The 21,001-nt window shown below is 45.6% G+C and overlaps 1 protein-coding gene across 2 annotated transcripts in view; it reads right to left on the reverse strand.

Annotated features, from left to right (window-relative positions):
• The window catches only part of DAAM1 (dishevelled associated activator of morphogenesis 1), a 188,772-nt gene that overhangs the window by 10,691 nt on the left and 157,080 nt on the right, over positions 1-21,001 (reverse strand). For both annotated transcript variants that reach the window (XM_074956423.1, XM_074956422.1), the window contains 6 exons: positions 10,517-10,601; positions 7,965-8,071; positions 6,716-6,804; positions 4,211-4,379; positions 1,966-2,073; positions 9-69 (listed from right to left, as the gene is read on the reverse strand). In XM_074956423.1, coding sequence (XP_074812524.1) covers positions 9-69; positions 1,966-2,073; positions 4,211-4,379; positions 6,716-6,804; positions 7,965-8,071; positions 10,517-10,601 — 619 coding nt within the window. The remainder of the gene's footprint in view (positions 1-8; positions 70-1,965; positions 2,074-4,210; positions 4,380-6,715; positions 6,805-7,964; positions 8,072-10,516; positions 10,602-21,001) is intronic.

Here is a 21,001-nt window from a genome sequence, read left to right on the forward strand (position 1 = left end):
ATACTTACAGTTTCCACAGCCCTCAGTCCGCTCCTCAAGGTGTTTATTTCTTTCTCCAGCTCAGTCATGCTGTTGAAAATTGCAATACTTTAATTTTAAGCCTTTCCCAATGAATTGCAGAACTCTGTGCTCGAGTCAACTTTGTTTTCCCCATTTAAAATAATCCCTCACGGTGCTTCCTGTTTTCAGATGAGCAGCTTTCAGGCAGCAAGTTATGTTGACGCACAGTGGCCAAAGAGACTGATGAATGTGAAACTGGTTACAGTTGTTTATTTTGAGCTACTCACACTTAGTTATAAAAGGAACAGTCTCAAGTTAAAAAAATCATGGGCCAAATCTTGGTGTAGAACCCATCTGTGGAGACTTGCATATGTTTGGGGGGAGGCAACTTTATCCGCAACCCTCCCGGTAGCCAGGTAGCATGGTGGGGCCACCAAATTCTTCCTCAGGGGCACTGTTTGTCTCCCCCTGCTCCCCATTCCCTTCCACCTCCCAAATGCCACATATAGCCATTGGGACACAGGGGAATGACATCAGATCAAACGGGGGCTCCGTGAAGTCCCAACACAGATCGAAATGGCTGAGTGGGAAGGCTCAATAGGCCCAGCAGCCTGACGGCATCTCTAGAAGAGCTGTCAGCTGTGGAGAGGTCTTATGGCTTATCGGGGCAAAGATTTTTCCTCCTCTCCCTGAGGGGCTGGGGAAGGAGACAGTAAGTTAGACCCTTCCTGCTCCCCAGCTGACAGTCCTTCAATCTTCCAGTCCCAGGAATTTTTAGATGAATACCATAGGGGAACTCTCCTCAGCATCTTTCCCCTCAGAATGGCAATAACCACCATCATCCCGGAGTGGAAGGATAGAAAGACCCACAGGGTCTGCAGGGAGCTGGTTGTAGGGTTAGGGGATTAACCTCATTTATATAAGGCCTCCCCCACCCCAAACACTGCTCTCTGCTCCCATGGTGTCTCCACCCATATTCAACACCAGGTCCAAGCATCCTCTTGACCGGTCTACCTGGTGATGGCATTTTGCATGTCACTGGTCTTGGATAGTGAATCTAAACTTCGCATTAAAAGGGCCCTTTGAAACTAAAAAAGCCACAGGCCATTACGAGGTTTTGTAAATTCCACACATATCCATCTCACCCCAACCTGAGAATTTAGGATTAAACAATCTAACATTGTCCCTTTTAATATGTATCAATATATCCTCAGACACATGCAGTTCAGCCTTAGACATGCCTGCACCTTTGACTTATTAATACACACTCAAACCCCACAGCAGCAAAGCATACACATTTTGAAACCTCATTCATTTTAGTGTGACTTAAGCATGTGCTTAAGGGCTTTACTGAACCAGGGCCTCAGTCTGGTTATAGAGAAATCCAATCCACTTGCAACTGGTTTAAAAAACAAGTGGGCAGAATTTAGTAAGCAATGGGCCACACTTTCGAAGAATGCAGCAGATGCCACAAGGCTTGCATTATTGGTTTAGACATGCTTGGGTGAACAGCTCCCCGCTTTGCATGCCCTAAAGTCAGGTCACATGCAGAAAAAGGAGTATACATATTTGTGCAGACAATGCCATTGCATTCATATTTAAATATCTGACCTATATCTGCAACCCCATCTTTGTACAAAATTCATTCATTTTAAAATTGTGTCTACATTCATAAACAGAGTATAAAGGCTTCTGCAGTAAGCGTAACAGGACACGGCTGTTCTGAGTGGCTCTAATCTTGTCCCAATTACGAGATTTACAATTCTTTTCTGTTAAGTCAGGGGTTTAAAACCCTCTACAGTTGACATGTGCTTTGTCAACAGCCTCTCTCTCTAAATGGTGGATTCCACACACTGGTCGGGGAGAGAGCTCATCTGAAGAAACGCAAGCAAAGAAGAACGCAGGAATATTATCACACGTACAATATTCTGTTGGTTTAAAGTTGCCACCTTAACTTCTACCTACTTTACTTTGGCTGCTTGAGAGATGTCTCGCAGCTCTTCATGAAGATTGAGGACTTTGGGATATTTCTTCTCAACTATAGTTATGAGATAGTGCAAAAGGGTGATGTTCCTATGATAAAAGAAAGACGACATTACAGACATTAAACTGTCACTAGCCTTAGAAGTTGGGTATTAGCCCCAGTGTCCTGGCCACATTCTTGTTTGGGTCATTACATTCTACGTGTCTAAACTCTTCCGGGAGTTCCAATTAGTTACGACATTCTTCACTTCCTGTCCCGATGGCTGGGTAGCATTTGGCACGCTGTCAAACAACAGCTGCCTTCCACTCCCGAGGTGGCTGATGCTCTCCACCCAGGCCTGGCGTAGAAGGTGGCTGCTTGCCTGTTAGGCAACATTAGATGTAGGGGACATGTTACCTCGCTGCTCCAGGAACTGCATCCATTTCCTATGCAGTTCCAGGTGTGGACTTTGGTTTATAATTTCTTACCGGGCTTGTGTCTGGCTATCATGGAGGCTGCCTCTCTCCCTGCAGGAGCAGAGGTCAACTGGGGAGCTCAGGCCAGGAGCCCCTACAATCAGACACCTAGGGGCTGGTGATCAAGGATTCTCAATGGAGGGCACTAGACTCTAGAACAGGGGTTCTCGAACTGGGGATCGTGACCCCTCACGGGATCGCAAGGTGGTTGCCTAGGGGTTGTGAGCTGTCAAATTAAATTACCTCTCCATTTTTAATTTATAAGGGGCTCACACTCAGAGGCTTACTGTGTGAAAGGGGTCACCAGTACCAAAAGTTTGAAAACCACTGCTCTACAACGTCATTCCCCCCGGTCCAACACAATTCAAATCTGTTGACAGCTAGGTCACAGGCAAGGGCCCATGGATTCTCTCAAGCACCTGCTGAAAAGGGTGGCTGGAGGGAGACAGTCCAGAGAAGTGTCCTCCTCCCTGCGTCTTGGCAAAGAGGAAACGGCATGTTTTATTACATTTTGTAGGGTGCCAGCATTAGACACAGACCGCCCCTGGGCCCATTTAGGATACTATTTTGTACCGGTGCCTCCAGCCTGGCTGCTTCTCACCGCACCCTGCACCATCTGAGAGCTGCCCCAGCATGGCTGCAGCCCCTTCAAGGGGGCCCCTGCACTTTGCATCAGCTCTCATTCACCATGAGGTGCCTGGAGCTGGGAGCCAGTCTGGCCAACCCCCGACTCCAGGGCAGGCTGGGGTGGGGTGTGAGAGAGAGAAGCTGGGGCTTCCCAACCATCCCTCTCCCCACAGCACCAGCAGGATACCTGGGTGCCCCACCAACACAGCTCTGGCCTGGCTGCATGGCCCAGCACTGGAGGGATGCTCAGGGCAGCAAAATTCCTTGTGTTGGTCCAAGTGGGGGGATGTGCCCTACAACGTATTCAGGCGCATTTTATAAATTGATCTATAACTCTACAGAAAGGGACCAAAAGTCACCCCTGGCCTGCAGCACAAATACTCCACTCAAAGCGGACCCAGCGACCAACCACCCCAATCTTCGGACTGAACAGTACAATGAGGTGTGCATGAAACCTAAATGGTCCCGCCTTTGCGGGATCCGCTAATGTTCCTTCCCAGAGCCTGCTAGAGACACAGAGGTACCCTACTCATGGTAACTGGTGGGAATCATTTCAATGGCATTTCCTCAACCCCCTGATGTTATATGGTCGGTGTCTGTCCAAGGGATTTCTTAGGTGCCTAACACTGTGATGTCTCAGGTATCCTTGAGCATGCCCAGAAACGCAATTGTGATGCTGGCAGACCAGGTGCCAGCTCATGCCAAGGCCTCGAGGCCTCACTGAACACTGACAAATGCATAGCTGGAAACCAGTCTGTCTCACCTGTGTGTTACTATTGTTAAAACAGATAGTAGTGTTATAAGAGTGTGTTTATACTTGATGAAACGCTTGTAGGATGCTGCATGTATTGATCTCACAGATAACATCTGTATCCCCCAGTATAAAGTTATATTGAGTGTCTGCACTGTAAACCTCTGTAACTGTGTAACTCAAACAGGGAAGAGGTATGAACTAGTATAAAATACTGGCTTTCTACTGAAGGTATCAGGTCTTGCTTACAAGAGGCCCATTGAAACCAAATCAGACATTGTGAAACACTGACTGCTCCCCCCCACAACTATGAAGAAGGGAGTAATTATGGATCCTCTGAGCTATTCAAAATCCATAAATGCTTTCACCAATGTGACAGGATGAGCCACTCACTTGTCAATGCTGGACTTCGTGTCTGCAATCTTGTTTAGGCTGATGATTTTGAACCCAAAGGCATTGCCTCTCTGGCCTTTATTCATGTAGTTTCCAAAGGCTAGAACCACCTCCAACAACTGCTTCAGGCTGTTACTCTGAAGCACCTCCTTTGAGCCAGCGAGGATTGCTAAAAGGGGGAAAACATGTTTTTGCTGCAGTTAGGTTCTGGCAATACAAAATACACAGACTAGTTTGATGGTTACTTTAAATACCAAGCCACCACAACAAAAGCTATCTGGAACTGCAGACCAAATGTTGCAGATTACCACTGGGATGCTGGCAGACCAGGTGTCAGCTAATGCCAAGACCCCTCGTCTCACTGAGCACTGACAAATGCATGCCGGCTCACCTGTGTGTTAGCATTGTTAAGAGACATGTGAAGTTGATAATGTGTTAGTGTTTGGACTTTATGAAAACATTGTGAGTTGCTCACTTGTAATACCTGTATCCCATGTTATAAGGTAATATTTAAGTGTTTGCTTTGTAACTATAGAAGTGTTGGCTCTGAAATTGGAAACCCCACAGTCAGGAGAGAAGCATTTCCAAGTGTGACATACACCTCTACCCAGATACAATGCGGTCCTCGGGAGCCAAAAAAAATCTTAACGCGTTATATGTGAAACAGTGTTATACCGAACTTGCTTTGGCCCCCATGCTCCTTGTCCCCTGACCGCCCCCTCCAGAGACCCCCGTCCCTAATAACCCCCAGGACCCCACCTTCTACCCAACCCCCCTGCTCTCTATCCCGACTGCCCCGACCCCCTGACAGGTACTCACCGGCAGCGGCGGGAAGTGGAGCAACGTTGCCCCAGCCCGCTCCACTCCGCCAGCTCCCAGCTGCGGTGCTCCGCTTCCCACTGCCGGTGACGCTGGGGAAAAAAGACACCCCCCACACTCACCTGCGGCAGGAAGCGGAGCGCCGCGGCTGGGAGCTGGTAGAGTGGAGCAGGCTGGGGCCGGGCTGCTCCACTTCTGCCGCTGCCAGTGAGTGCGGGGGGTGGAGGGGAGGAGAAGAATCCCTTCCCCCAAGAGACACGGCTGGGGCCAGGGCAAAGGAAGCGGAGCGGGCTGCTCCCGGCCCCCCGCTAATCACCTGGGCCACTCTGGGCCTGCGGAGCCCCCAAAAGTGCCCCCCCCACAGCTCCTGCCTCCAAGACCCTGGCTGTGGGAGGCCTGCTTTACCGCGTTGTACGCGAACCTGTGTTATATCGGGTCACGTTATACCAGGGTAGAGGCGTGCTAGTTTAACACAAGAGGTGTCATCTCCTGCTGACCCGAAGAAGGCCTAGAGACATCAGACAAGCCATTGTGGAACATCAGTGGACAAAAGACTTTGTTGATCACTCCCCCCATACCCAGGAAGAGGGGATGTGCATGAACCCTCGCCCCATCACACTAAATCCATGACCACAGGATCTGTAACACTGTGCTGTTTGGAATTTGAGAGGGAAACTTTTCTAAGCAAAAGCAAGGGACCCCCAAACTGCTTAGCTTGGCTTAGCCCTAAAGGCCATACGGAGCTTGCACATTACAGCAGTTTCTATTACCTTTGAAACCTAAGACTGTAACTCATCTATGCGTGTATATTACCTGCTTTAACCTTGTAAATAACGCATTTCTTTTTCCCAGTTAATAGGCTACAAGTGTTGTCTTTGGTGAGAGATCTAAGGTACATTGACCTGAGGTAAGTGACTGGTCCTTTGGGACTGGGAGTAACCAGAGCATTGCTGTGATTTTTGGTGTAAGGGACCATCTATCACAAAGGCAGGCTTGCCTAACTGTCAAGATAGGTCCCGAGTGTCCAAGGGGACTGTCTGTAGCTCCATGTTAAGATTGTTACAATGCTTGAGGAGTTCATGCTCGATACTTGGCTGGTGAAATCTAAGTACAGATCACACAACCAGTTTGGTATTTGAGCCCTGACTTGTAACAGGCTGCCCTGAGGTTGGCACTCACATTCATGAGCCACTCCAACCAGCTTGACAACTACATATTGGGGTTGATTAATTCAAGCTATTCTAAATAATTTCTCAAAACATTTGAAAGTATTAATAATCACCTCTTCCTTAAAGCAATCCTGTTGACACCAATACATCCAAAATCTGACCTCTCCCTCTTCATATATATTTGCTACTTCCACATAGCTTGGGGTTTATTTAGTTTTGAGATAAAAAACTCAGTGCTCTGCCTCCAACCCCCATTTAAAAAACAAACAAAGGGCAACGCTACAACAACAAATCAATACACCAGCGCATCAGGAGGGAAACGATTTCTGTTTAGAAACAGATTTCTGCTTCTGGATTCCAGGGCCCTGTTAGACACAAACATATTTGGTTTTATTGTGAAGAATACGTTGAGCGAGTCTGGGCTTTATGAGTGATGTGAAAATTGGGGAATACTTCACATACTAGCAAAAGTTGACTAGCAAACCAATAAACAACAACAAAATCCCCATTTACTTACATTCAATCTTGGGCTTAATTTCTGCAACTCTCTCTGCAAACTTCTTTTTGAAGTAAAGGGACTGCAGCCTTTGCTGATAGTGATTTATCCTGTCAGAGTAAAAGATGCACACGCTGAAATTCATTTGCTACCAACGGGACTCAGCCACTCCACTATTCACAGCTGCGGACAGGAAGGGCCAATTTTACCTTGAGAACACCTTTCTCTTTGAACTGTAGCGGGACAGAAAAGATGATGCCTTAAACTGCCATCTCTTAGGCCCCAATCCAGGTAAATGCATGCTGAAGTCCATCCCCCTTCAGGGCATTATATCACCACTTGCTTAACTTTAGACACAGATTTCAGTCCCATTGAATTCAATGTGCCTTAAGCATGGTCCTGCTTTGAGCAGGGGGTTGGACTAGATGACCTCCTGAGGTCTCTTCCAACCCTAATCTTCTATGATTCTATGTGCTCATGAGCTGTCCTGAACAGAGATGCTCTCCTGAACGGAGTGCTCTATACTTTTGTAATGGGCCATAGCTGCACAGACAGACAGACAACACAGCTACCAGCTATGTAGAACCTGCAGTCTTCAGGACCAAAAAAGCTGCCCTCTACAGTTGGCCAAGTTCCTCTGAAGCATTAAAGATATGTCACTGCTGGAGGCAAGGCTTTGGAATCTGTTGGCTTGAAGATCTTTGCCAGCATGGCAAACCTTATGTTCATAGGTCCTGAAAATGCAGCACCGTTTGCAAGGTTATTTTTTTCCCCTGGGTAATGCAAACTACAGTTTATGGTAAAAATTTCTAGACAGAGGGCCAGATCTTCAGCTGGTTTAAATCCATGAGAGTTCTACTGTTTTATACCAGCTGAGAATCTGGGCCACAGCGCTGAGAAAGGAAAAATTGCTCCTGTCTTGCATAATTTGGACAGTGCTTTCTACTCTTAACCACACTCTCTGCAGAGAGTTCTAGCTTTAAGCATTCCGCATTGGGAGATGAAGGTTGCAGATGGAAGTTCTTAATTTATCCCCAGGGCAGCAAGGCAACAGGCTCACACAAGTATATGTGAGCTGCAAAATAAATAAAAATATCTAAGTGGATTTTCAAGCCAGGCCTCATTAGACTCCAGCTGCATTACACAAGATTATCTAGCTCCATTAGCCAAATATTTTATAGAAGCACTGTGACTAATCTGCTCAGCTGCCATTCCAATAGATCTAGTGTGTAACCTGCTGACATTCTGCAGCTGGTAGATGCAAGCATACCTGCTCATTTCAAAGAGGAACCTGTCAGCCTTGGCCATGCGATCCAATTCATGTTTGTGCTCCTCCAGGAGGTCAATATCGCCTTTCTCAGGAACAAATTTCAGGAGCTAAAAGGAAAAACAATTTAGACATGAGACCTACACTTGTTTTTATGTAGTCCCTTTCTTATAAGGAGCTTTGGCTTCATTAACAAACGAATAGAAAATGAAACATTGCTGTGTCTACTTCCACACCAACACCTCCCCCAGGTCCAGAATGCAACAGAGAGTGAGAACCACCCCAAACTATTCAAGAGCCCACAATAGGATGTGGATGACTCAGGTTCATGTCTTGATTCTGCCTGATCCAGAGCAGGGATTCCTGGGTCTCCCACTTTCCAGGTGAGTGTCATCACCACCAAGCTATTCAGGGGTGTGTCTCTCATGCTTTTTCCATGAAAAGTTTCAAAAGGTCTTAGCCCTGTGATAACAAACCTCAAAACTTTTCAGAAAATGGAATTCTTGTTTTCTAGCCAGCCCTGGTTGCCATCAGGGTGTTTTTACTTGCAAATTATATTCCAGCTAATTAATCCTCCCAACTCTGCTCTGGAGGTAGAAGTATTATCTCTGCTTTACAGACAGTGGATAGCTCTTTGTTTATTTCCCTGAGATGCCCAAGGTCTCACAGCAATTGAATGTCAAAGCTGGGATTAGAACTCAGGTATTTTAGCTCAGGCATTGAGTTGGCTAGAATGTAGATCAGTGCCTCTTTGGTACTGCCGGGAAAGCGGCCCTCAGTCTGCTGTCAATGCACCACCACCACCATCACTGGTGCTTGGCTGAAATCAGCTCCTGGATAAGGAACAGCTGACTGAACTGGAGTGAGAGGGCGGCGATGCTGGCGGGCAGAGGAAAGCACGTGGGGGAGCTTGCAGCCATGGTGTCATCTCCTCTGGTTAAAGTTACACACCTGCAACTGGTCAAAGCAGCCTGCAGCTTGTGGTGGCCCTCGACCCCTCACTGATGCTAAGCTCTCCTATTCCAGCATCCCCAAGTGACCTGCTACCATCTCTCGCTGGCTAGGAGACCCTGTGCCAGGCTGGCGGATGACGTGCCTTCCCAAATGGACACCAGCAGTGCAGCCATCTGGGCACAAAACAGTCAGCCCTCAGGAAATTCCAACGAGAATAAACCAACACAGAGCAGCTCTCAATTACACCCAGCTGCCTGCAGCCCTTAGGGACTGGACAGGAGGGCTAAAGCTGCGTCCCCTTTTGTCTGGGAAGGCAGGGAGCTGCCATCTGGGGATATCCCCATAGCAGGTGATTCCTCAGCTGGCTGACTACACAATGCTGCTGTGCAAAGGGGTTCACAGCAAGACCAAGACTCTTGACTTGCCATTTGAATTCTGCATGTTTGGCTAAACCAATGGCCCTTACTTTTTAAACGGATAAATAAACCCATAATTTCACATTTCTGCCTGGAGCGAATCGATCCGGCAGAGCTAGAGTCCCCCGGAGACAACATTGCTCAAGCAATGAGGCACTCCGGGGTGCGGAGCTGCCCTCCCACACGGAGAGCTTGGCCCTAGGTGTGGTGATGTTAGTCAGGCAGCATCACCGCACTCTGGTGCCTACTGCTTTTATAAAATGGCTCTTTAAATAAAATCATGCCAAGGAGGGGCATCTGTCCCGCCTCCATCAGGAAATAACAAGCCTTTCCTTTTGATTCACTTCTAATTCCTACCTCCACTGCACCCCATGTACTGTGTGTCACTGATCTGAATGAAAGCACTTACTCCAAGGAGCTGGAGCCTTGTGTCTGGTTTCTTTGTGAAGGGCCAAACGCCCTGTAGGAGTTCAATCAATAAAGAAATCAGGATTGTGACAACATTGCCTGATCGCATTCATGGGCTGGGAGTCCCAGTGACTAATCAGATTCATATGGAAGTAACATGGCGTGCACAGAAGTCACAATGAATCTACACTTGCCAGTTCTATCTTGAACAGAATGTCATCTTCATGCTCTGCATACCAACGTGAGCCCCAGCTCAGGGAACCTGCAAAACAGCACTGCAAGGAAAGGATCTGGGGCCAGACTCACTGCTGCACTGCTCCAGCTATGCACAAGCAGAACTCCATTGGTTTTAAAAGGAGCGATAGAGCCTAAAACTGGAATAGCACTGGTGCAGGAGACTCCTCATCTGATGTACTTCCAGAAATTGGGATTTTGTCTAGCAACGGCAAACCATTGATTGGACTGAGCAGTCCCCTATGATGTCAAATGCATTGCTGGAATCTGAGCACAAGGCTCTGTGGTTATGAAAGCATGATCAGTAAATACTGTTTAGGTCACATTTTCTGAGTGGCACATCCTCTGCTTTGGAGAGCAAAGGTGTTGTAAAGGCTCTGTGGACAAGCTCATTTCTGTGTCGCAAATCCCAGCTACTCCCTTGGAGTCATTTTAAGCCTACCATTCAATAATCTGTCACAAGTCTTTGCCTTTTTTTGAAAGGCATCCAATACTAACAACCAGGCGCAACAATTAGCATGACAGTAAGCGTCTGTCACTCACCTGCTCTAACATGTCTTTCGGCAGGTCCTCTTGTTCATCCATTGTTAAAATTGCATGTTTGATTTCATCATTTGATAATTTCAGCCTGGGAAATGACAAACGGATGTTCAGAAGACTGTCATTCACACATGAAATGCAGCCTAGTATTTGCGTTATCAACATCGGTTCTTCATGATGCTGTTTTGCCTGGACAATTTAGGCAAGACTCATCCAGTAACCCAAGCACACCCCTCGACAATACGGCAAATCCTTTCCGCAGATCTGAACTTCCCTCAGGGCCTTACATAAGAATCAGAGATCAGCTCAAGGGATGCCAGCAGGACCCTTTTCTGTTTGACTCACTGCTGTGGAATTCCTCATATTACAAGGTCAGGGGGAGGGCAATGCAAGCTGGAAGGAAAGGTTAGTTTCATCCCATTATATAATTTAACACCTGAATAACAAGACGGCTCTTCTATTCCATGCCATGAATGACACAGAAGGAGAGTGGAGGTGAATAATATCTTCCTCCCTTTGACTTATTATCTGGTTGTTTTTCAGCAGACACTTATTATTTGGCCAGTTAGCATGTTAAAAATTGGCAATTATACAAGAGTAAGATTGCTAAGGAAAGTTTTTATAGTTAAAATCCTTCCTTTCAGTCCATTCCACACCCCAGGCCTGGGTCAATCACTCCATTGTATGTACTGCACCTTGGAGGCAATGACGCGGCTCGGTCAAGGGCTCATTCAGTTACAAGACCAGATCATTTGGAAGCCCACGGAAAGCTGCAGAAGATCGATCTTCACAGCCGAAGAGGAGACCTGGTGATATTTACCTTTCCTCCTGCTGCAAAGTGGCCTGGGAATGTTCTCTGAAAGTGTGTGCGTTCTTGTCAGCCACCATTTTTTAAAACACCACTACACACTCTGTTATATCCATAACACGGCAATTCATTTCTTTTTTATGGAGCCAAATGTTAAGGTCCTGATGTGACAGCCACCATCTTGGCCGACACACTGGGGATTGACTTCCAGAGCCAACAGCATGAGCTGCTACAGTTTGAGCTAAAGTCAATACTTCCTAGATGGGGCTGTAATATGCTCATATCCTCTGTGGATCGGGTACAGACAGGGGCCTGCAACTCACCAGTTGGTTACGCTGACTCAGGCAATTTCCTCATTGACTTTAACGGGACTTTGACTAAGTCAGGATTGCTGGATTTGGCTCATTATTATTATTTTCACGTGATTATTGGACAAACTGTGTGTGTAAATTAGCAAACTTTTGCTGCCCCTTGACATATTTTTGAGGTTTAATTTACTTTTTCCACTTCCTCTGACACCACAGGACCTCAGGTTGGAGTCTATTAAAACAAGAAACTACCTCAAAAAACAACAGCTGAAATTTTCAGCCGTAACTAGTCATTCTGGGTGTCTCAATTTTCGGGTGCCCAACATGAGACACCCAACCGCTTGAGTTCCAGAGAACGGGGGCTCAGTGCTTTTTGAAAATCAACCCCTTTCCTGTGTCTCAGGCTGGAAGCCAAAAAATGGAGGCACCCAAAATTACTAGGGCTTGTCTACATGGAGAGTTCATGCGTGGACTCTACCGTACTAGTTTACTGCACATTGAGCCTCCACGCAGACCCTGCTACAGCACTGCTGTTTCCAAACAGCTGTACGTCAGAGCTCACTATGGACCGTTTAATGCACAGCAGCATGGTCCACGTGGCCAGTTAGTGCAAAGCAAGCTAGGGCGCTGTGGATTCACAGCCTAACTCTCCACATAGACAAGCCATTAATCCCTTCTGAAAAGGTAGGCAAATGCAGAACAACAAGTAAAAAAATCATTTGCTATACTCCCTATTGATTTGGCACCAAACACCACAGAATCTAGGCACTTTGGATCACATCCTAGCCCCACTTCAGTCAAAGGATTGGTGGTGGTGGGGGAGGGGGGGTGTGGGGAAGGGGAACAAAACAACAACAACAAAAACCCTACACCACATTCAGCTCCTCCTCCTTGGTTTCACCAGCCAGAGATTAGGGCTAAATGCATCTGCAGACTTCCCGACCCAGCTTGCTGGGAGGGCTTTGCTTGCTTCTCTTCCTATTTTGCATTATGGTGGATGGAATAATTTAGATGCAAACAGAAAACACCCCCCTCTGTAGAGTTAATGAAAGGGTGTTCATTCCAGGGAGAGAGCATGGCATTTGCATATTATTGGAACACCGGGGCTGTTTTATTTTCAACACTGTGTCTATTTGTGTGCTCTTAGCACCCTCCGAGGCTTTGTTGGGATTCCACCTCATTTAGCCTTGGTTTGAACAGCACAGCCTCTGTTTCCCTTTAAATGCATGCCTACAAGAGAGAGCGTTATAGGGTGAACTCGCACAAGGAAAAAAACAACAGAACTTGCACATGTTGCAGTATCAGGAGCTGGTAGGGATGGTTAAAGTCAGCATTGTAATTCCCTGGATTTCACACACACCAATCTACTGAAAAATTCACTTTCTTGCATTGATTGTCTATGCATTCTCTCTGCCTGAAAGCCATTTCCCACCCCTGCCCTTGGTAAAATTTGAGTACAATCCATTCAGCTATTTACAAGTTATGAGAGAGTGACCACACACACTTTTCCAATTGTAAAATTATTCTAACCATCATCCCTATGGGCTTAAACAGGATTTGAGTGGTGCATGGGCATCATGCTAGCCCCCTGCGCACAGAGCGAATTACACCCTGAGTGAATAAATACCACATTCAGCTGCACATGAAATCAGCTCCTAACCAAAGCATGGCAGCGGTTTAGCCACACAACAGTTACAGGAAATAATTTAGCAAACAATCATTTTGGTATTCCTGTGCAAAAATAACTACAATGCATTTTCAGAAATAGAATTTGCTCATTTGGGGGAAAATTGTCTGAATTCTTAGGATTCAAAAAGCATTGTTAAAAGCAGAGAACTACTTCTATATACACAAAAAGAGTCTTTAAAAAGAGCAAACAACCAAGTTAACATTTGAAAACAGCCAATTGTGCTTAATTAACCGGATCTATTAATGTGAAGTATGATTTGTTGCGATTGTATATGGCATTGTTGAGACCATTACTGGAAACATTGTCCAATTCTGGTGTTCGTGCTTCAAAAAGGATGTTGCAATATTGGACAGATTTCAGAAAAGAGCCACAAGAATGATTCAAGGCCTATATAAACAATGAGGAGTCCGGTGGCACCTTAAAGGCAAACATTTATTTGGGCATAAGCTTTCGTGGGTAAAAAACCCTCTTCTTTAGAGGCATATGTATAGTAAATAAAAACCACAAATTCGCACAACTGTGGCTCTTTTGGGTAATGTTGATCACTAATTTGGCTTCTGAACCACTGAGGTCTGAGTATCACTGCTTTAAAGAGACTTAAGTTCCACCTATTTAGCTTAACAAAAAGAAGGTCAAGAGGGGACCTGATAGTGGTTTAATAGTACCCACACTGGGAGAAAATCTCTGATAACAGAGAGAGTTGTAATTTAGCAAACAAAGACATAACGAGATCTGATCGCTGGAAGTTGCAGATACAGACATTCGAATAGGAAGGCACATCTTGATTTAAACAGTTAGGGCAATGACCCATTGGAATAATCTATCACAGGATGTGATGGATTCTCCATTATTTTGAATCTTTAAGATTTCAAGATTGGAGGTGAAGAGTCAGAAAAAAAAAAAGTCCTGAAAGTATTTGCTCAAAATTCACTTTAAGCTCAGTTTTATTCTATGCTATTCACTTCTCCTTTACCTTCGACACCAATGCCCACAATACAAGGGCATCACAAGAGAGCTCATCCAAAAATGAGGAGGAAAAATGGTGCCTGACCTGGGGGAAGGCATGGGTACTGCTGTTAAATGGACGTGCGTGCGTCACACCTGCAGCAACATGTAGCCGTATGCTGGGTGTATCCTCCCTGTCTCGGACAGACATCTAGCCGGGGGGAAGGATGGCCTAGCGGACAGGGTTCTGGCTGGGACTCAGAAGAATTGGTTCCAATTCCCATTTTAAACACAGATTTCCTATGTGACCTTGGGCAAGTCACCTGGGCCTCAGTTCACCACCTGCTAAATGGGCATAGCACTTCCCTGTCATCACAGGGCTGCAGTGAAGACAGACATACCAACGCCTGCAGGATGCTTGGATGCTACTGCGATAAGGGCCAAGACTGAGATAATCAGACCTGCAGGGTCCATTGGGTTTGTTTATTTAGGATTACACACTTCAGTCACACTTGCGTAGCTTGCCGCACCAATGAAATCTCACTGCATCGCCTCAAACAGTTGGACAAGGTTTATGCTGCTTGCGGTCTGCAAACAGTTCAAAGACTGAAACAGGCATGAAATCATTGGTTTCATATGACAAAACTATAGAATGGTTTTCTCTGGAGGACACAGAAATGCAACCGCTCCCTTACTTTGATCAGTCCAAATGGGGTTGTTGAACTTGCCCTCTCCTGAAGCTTAACTTGAGGGCCACTACATTAGCTTCACTCCTGCCAGGGAGCAGCCCTGTCCCTCTGGCTTTTAGATGGTTAAGCGGCCCCCATGCAGACTAGTGTCACATCAAAAAGCTTTGCACCCTCCCCCAGAAACGAACGCATTAGCTCCACCGAACGGCCACATTCCACCAGATGACAGAACCAGAACGCAGGGAACTGCAGTGGTCTTCGGGGTGGTTTCATGTTCTAACACATCCAACCCCTCTGACTCGGCCAGTTACTGGGTCAGTCTGGCCTGTACCAAGATCACCGAAGACTGAATTTAAACTAAAAGCATGGCCTCAAAAGTGGCAATGCCACCTGTCTTCACCCTCCACAGATCCAGAATAGGGATCACTGGTGAGGTACCACCTCTAGGGAGAAGCACACAGCTCAGTCTCTTTACCCAGCTAGCCTCTGGTTTTCCTGTGCAGACTACTAACAAGGGTCATGATTAGTGCCAGGTGTAATAGTGCATTTTCTAGGTGACTACATAAAGCTAGTTTTATACCCATGCATGGGAGCTAGGGCAGAGACCACTAACTGATGCCATGTGGGTCACTGTTCAGCCAATAGGCAATAATTACATTTCCATCACAAACATCCTGGGCCCTATCTGAACTGGAGTCCTACTACAGACTTTTCATAAAGCCTGCTCGTTATATGCCGAGTTTAAAAACTTTTCCCAGAAGTGACCCAAAACGAATGCCCAGAATTGCAACGCTTCTTAGAACTAGAGTGTTCCTTAATATCTTGAGAGAGAAATCACCCGGTGCTGGAATTAAACAACTTCTCAGACAATTTGATGGGAAAGAGGCCAGTGAAAGCTACAAGCCTATCACTGCTGGCAGCAGCTGTCGAACGCAAACCGTCTGAGAGGAACTGGGTCACAGTATTTGCTGTCACGGGGATTTAAACCCCGCAACTTAGAGATGCAAAGTGACAGTTCACAAGCTTGACCAATGCAGGGTATTTGGGGTGGCTTTGGAGAGGCGAATGGAGAACCTAATAAGTGTGAAAGGAAAAAACAAATTCCACATTGAAAGAGGCGCGGCCTCTTGAAAAGCCACATTCAATTAAGAAACATGCTCGACACAGGCTCGCAGAAGAGAGAAACAAAACCAGCCATTCACCTACACAAGACTTAGAAATAGACACACTAACGTATTCATTTGCATCTTACAAAACACACTACATGCCTCCTGCACTAGAAAAACCTGACCAGAGCAGAAGCTGTGATGTGGTGGTTTGTTGAAAGAGGCCCAAAATGCATTGACATCAGCATGCTTTGAGTATACTAAAAAAAAGAAATGTCAAAAATATTTCCATGTTACATTACTAGTTTGAGGAAAACCTAGTGATCTCACTAAGCAGTAATTTCTCCCAAAACAAGAAAAGCAGGCAAACATCAAGAAAGAGAGATAAAGTATCTAGCCAGCCGTAATCTTTCCACGCTTCAAACCAGACAATGGCTTTTTAGCTTACAAACGTCTAGGCTAAATGAAGAGCTGACTGCGCAGTCTTTTCACATGCAAAACTCCAATAAAAACGTCTACTGGTGTTCCACAGATACAGAAACAGGACAGCATTCACTGTGAGACAACTAAGTAACTCTCTTTAGGTTCACACAATACACCATAGAACAAAGTGCATGAATTTGTCCTCACAATACCTAGGAGGCAGGGCAATGCTATTATCCCCATTTTACAGATAGGGAACTGAGGCACACAGAGGCTAAGTGACTTGCCCAAGATCACCCAAGAAGTCTGTGGCAGAGCAAAGAGTTGAACCTAGAGCTCCAAAGTCTCAGGCTAGTGCACTAAACACTGCGGCGTCCTGTGCAGTGCCTTCCCCGCAAGGCCATCCTTCTTTGCAAGGCCCTCCTTCCTCTCATCCATTTTGTGTTAAGAGTAAGCAGTCTGCAAGCTTTAAGGGGCAGGGACCTGATTTCTCACTGGCTTGTAAAGAGTCATGTAGCTTTATGGCACTGCACAAATAACTTAACATGGGCCTTAATCCTGCAAACACTTGGGCCCAGATCCTCAAAGGTACTGAGGTGCCTAACTCGCACTGATTTCAACAGGAATTAGGCACCTAAGTATCTTTGAGGATGTGGGCCTTACTGCGGAGCACAGCGCTTGCTACTGTAATTCTACTGGCTTCACTACTTACAGCAGCAAAGGTTTGCAGGATCAACCTTAGGGCTGCTACCGAAGCTCTGAAAGTTACAGTTATATAAACCCCACAAGCCTCTCCAAACATGCTGTGAAATAAAATGTCGGCATGACAGAGTGGCTGGTCCTCCTGTGTCATTAAATTGAAAACAGGCACCAAACTCATGCAGTCAGTCAAAGACAGGCCTGTCCTTCAAGCTCAGTAAAGGCTCACACCAGGTCAAATTACCTCAGCTACAGAACTGCTATTGTCCAGCACACAGAGTCCAGGCTGTACTTAACTGCAGGCTGAAGATCAAGGAAACATCAAACAGCCCATTTTAGCAAATAAGCTCTATTTGGATCTGCCAAGTGTCTATTTTTGGCTTATTTCACTTCTTAGATTAAGGAGAATATTAAAAAATAATATACTGTAGTTTAAAAATTCCCGCAAAAACCCATAGCATTCCCGTTAGTAAGACTATTTGGCATTTTCCACAGTCAAACCAACTTACAAATATTAACTAACTAATGTTCAACACATCCTATTAGGAAGATAAGAATATTTAAGCCAATCTTACAGAAGGGGAAACTGAGGCAGACAAGTTATGTGACTTGTTCAAGGCCACAGAGGAAGCCAGTGTCAGAGGCACGAAGAGAACACCAGAGTCCTCAGTCAGGCTCAGGTCACTTCCCATGAAGAAAGGAATCAGCTGGCTTATGCACTGCCCTCATTACCAGTCTAATGAGAGGGTGGGTTATGAAGAACAGGGGCTACTGGTTCCTCACCAGCTCCACATTGGAGGGGGAAGACTTGTTAGAAAAACAAACTGAGGTCCTGATTAAGCAAGGCTCTTAAAAATATGTTTTAAAATTCAGTACGTGAGTAGCCCCAACCAAAGTCAAAAGGACCATTCATGTGCTTAAAATAAGCACATGCTTAAATGCTTAGTTAAACTGGGGCCAAAGCCAGTTCACAAGGCAAACACAATCAACTTAACTTGTCAGGAAGTGAGGCAACCAACTTTCTAAATGTTAAGTTATTTTCCTTTAAATTGCCCTGTTTAGGGAAATTTCCTCAATGATGAGACTTTTTTTATTTAATATTTTCCCACCCCTTTTCGAGCTTATTCTGAGTTAAGCTCTCTTTTTGTGTCCCCCTTTTTTTAAGCAAATCTTTGGAGATAAGGCAGCAAATAGCTATGGGGGGCGGGGGGGACGACATTTAAAATGCAAAGGTTTACATACAGTTTGCTGTACTGAGGGTCAACTTTGTCTCCAGGACAAAGTGAGACATCTAGGATACACTGAAGAAATGCACGCCAGTGAAAATTAACCATGCTTTTAAAAAAAAAAAAAAAAAGGTATTTTTTAAAGAGGTATTGCATAATTTTACAAGGAAAATAAGCCTCCCCTTTTCTGAAACATTATTTTTATTTACTCTTATCTAGACATCGGGTTGGTGAGGTGGAGGAGGCCGGGAGACTAAAGGAGTTAGCCAGTGGAGTTCACCAGCAAAGGCAGACAGAGATCGGGGTTGGGTTCTTTTCCTCTCCTTAACTTGCAGATATTATACAAGGAAGATCCCACAATGGGAGGAAAATGGCACCTCAACTCCAGTGCTAGCGCTCCCTCTGCCTGCACATGACAGGCATTCTGATTCTGGACGCTTCCACCCAGGCCCCGGGTCTTGACTTGCTAGGAATGCGGCCAGAGAGTTCTTTAAATACATTAGGAACAAAAGAAAGACAAAGCAAAACATAGGTCCTCTGTTTGGTGGGGAAGGATTGCTAGTAACTGATGACATCAAGAAGGCTGAGGTGTTTAATACCTATTTTGCTTCAGTCTTCACTGAAAAGGTTAATTGTGACCAGATACTCAACACAATTAATATTAAAAATAAGGGGGAAGGAACTTAAGCCAATATAGGGAAAGAACAGGTTAAAGAATATTTAGATAAAGTTAAATGTATTCAAGCTGGCACGGCCTGATGAAATTCATCCTAGGGTACTTGAGGAAGTAGCAGATGCAATCTTGGAACTGCCAGTAATTATCTTCTAGAACACATTGAGGACGGGTGAGGTCACAGAGCATGGGTAAAGGGCAAACATAGTCCCTATCTTTAAAAAGGAGGGCCCAGAGAATTATAGACCAGTCAGCCTAACTCTGATACTTGGAAAGATACTGGAACAAATTATTAAACTATCAATTTGTCAACGCCTGGAGGATAATAGGGTTATAACGAACAAATATGGCAAACCAACCTAATTTCCTTCTTTCACAGGGTTACTGGACTTGTGGAGAGGGTGTGGGGGGAAGCAGTAGATGTGATGTATCTTGATTTTAGGAAGGTTTTTCACACAGTCCTACATGACATGCTCATAAGCAAACTAAGGAGATATGGTCTAGATGAAAGTACTACATGGTGGGTGCATAAGTGGTTGAAAGACTGTATTCAAAGAGTAGTTATCAATTGTTCGCTGTCAAACCGGGAGGGTGTATCTGGTGGGGTTCCGCAGGGGTCAGTTGTGGGTCTAGTACTATTCAATATTTTCATTAACGACTTGAATAATAGAGTGGACCGGATGCTTTTCAAACTTGCAGGTGACACCAAGCTGGGAGCAGTCATAGCCGAGTGGTGGGCAGCCAGACCTAGCAGCCAGAGCTAGAATCCACACGCACGAGACAGGAGTCAAGAGTTGGCTGGGTCAGGATACCGAGAGGTCAGAAGCAGGAGACAAGAGGAGACTGGGAACCACAATTCAGGTGTCAGGAGTCAAGCCAGAGAAACTGGAGTGGGGCGCACAAGGCACATAGTGCAGAGCAGGGTGGTGCCCAGTTGTTCGGACAGCTTCCTGTTCCTAACTCTGTCTTATGTAGGACCAGTGCCCAATCAGCTGCTCTCGGACTTTGCCAATAGGACTTCGGGGCAGAACCTCACATTGGGGCTGGCTTTCATAGGTCCCAGGCAAATTACTGCAAGCAGGCTGCCAGGTGGAGGGTTGGAGCATGGCTGCTCCTAGGAAGCTTGTGGGCCTCCGGTCGAAACCCATAGGCCATGAAAGGAGGGGTTGCAAGCACTTTGGAGGACAGGATTAGAATTTAGAACAACCTTGACAAATTAGAGAATTGGTCTGAAATAAACAAGATGCAATTCAATAAAGACAAGGGCAAAATAGTTTACTTAGGAAGGAAAAAATCAAATGCACAACTACAAAATGGAGATTCCCTGGCTAGGTGGTAGTGCAGCTGAAAAGGATCTGGGGTTTATAGTGGATCACAAATTGAATAAGAGTCAATAATGTGATGCAGTTGTGAAAAAAGCTAATATTCTGGGATGCATTAACAGGAGTGAAGACAGACACAGGAGGTAATTATCCCATTCAGCACTGGTGAGGACACACATGGAGTCCTGCGTCCATTCTGGGCGCCACCCTTTAGGATAAATTGGAGAGAGCCAGAGGACAGCAACAAAAACAATAAACTGTTTAGAAAACCAGACCAATGAGAAAAGGTTAAAAAACTGGCCATGTTTAGTTTTGAGAAAAGAAGACCGGGGGGAGGGAGGGAGGGATGGGGACGGACCTGATAACACTCTTCAAATGTAACGACTGTTATAAAGAGGACTGTGAGTAATTGTTCTTCATGGCTGCTAAAAGAAGGACAAGTAGTAATGGGCTTAATCTGAAGCAAGGGAGATTTAGGTTAGACATCAGGAAAAGTTTCCTAACTATAAGAGTAGTTAAGTACTGGAACAGGCTACCAAGGAGCTGTGGAATCCCTATCACTGGAGATTAAGAACAGGTTGGACAAACACCTGTCAGGG

Source organism: Natator depressus, chromosome 6 (assembly GCF_965152275.1).
Source record: "Natator depressus isolate rNatDep1 chromosome 6, rNatDep2.hap1, whole genome shotgun sequence".
In the NCBI taxonomy this organism is placed as follows: Eukaryota; Metazoa; Chordata; order Testudines; family Cheloniidae; genus Natator; species Natator depressus.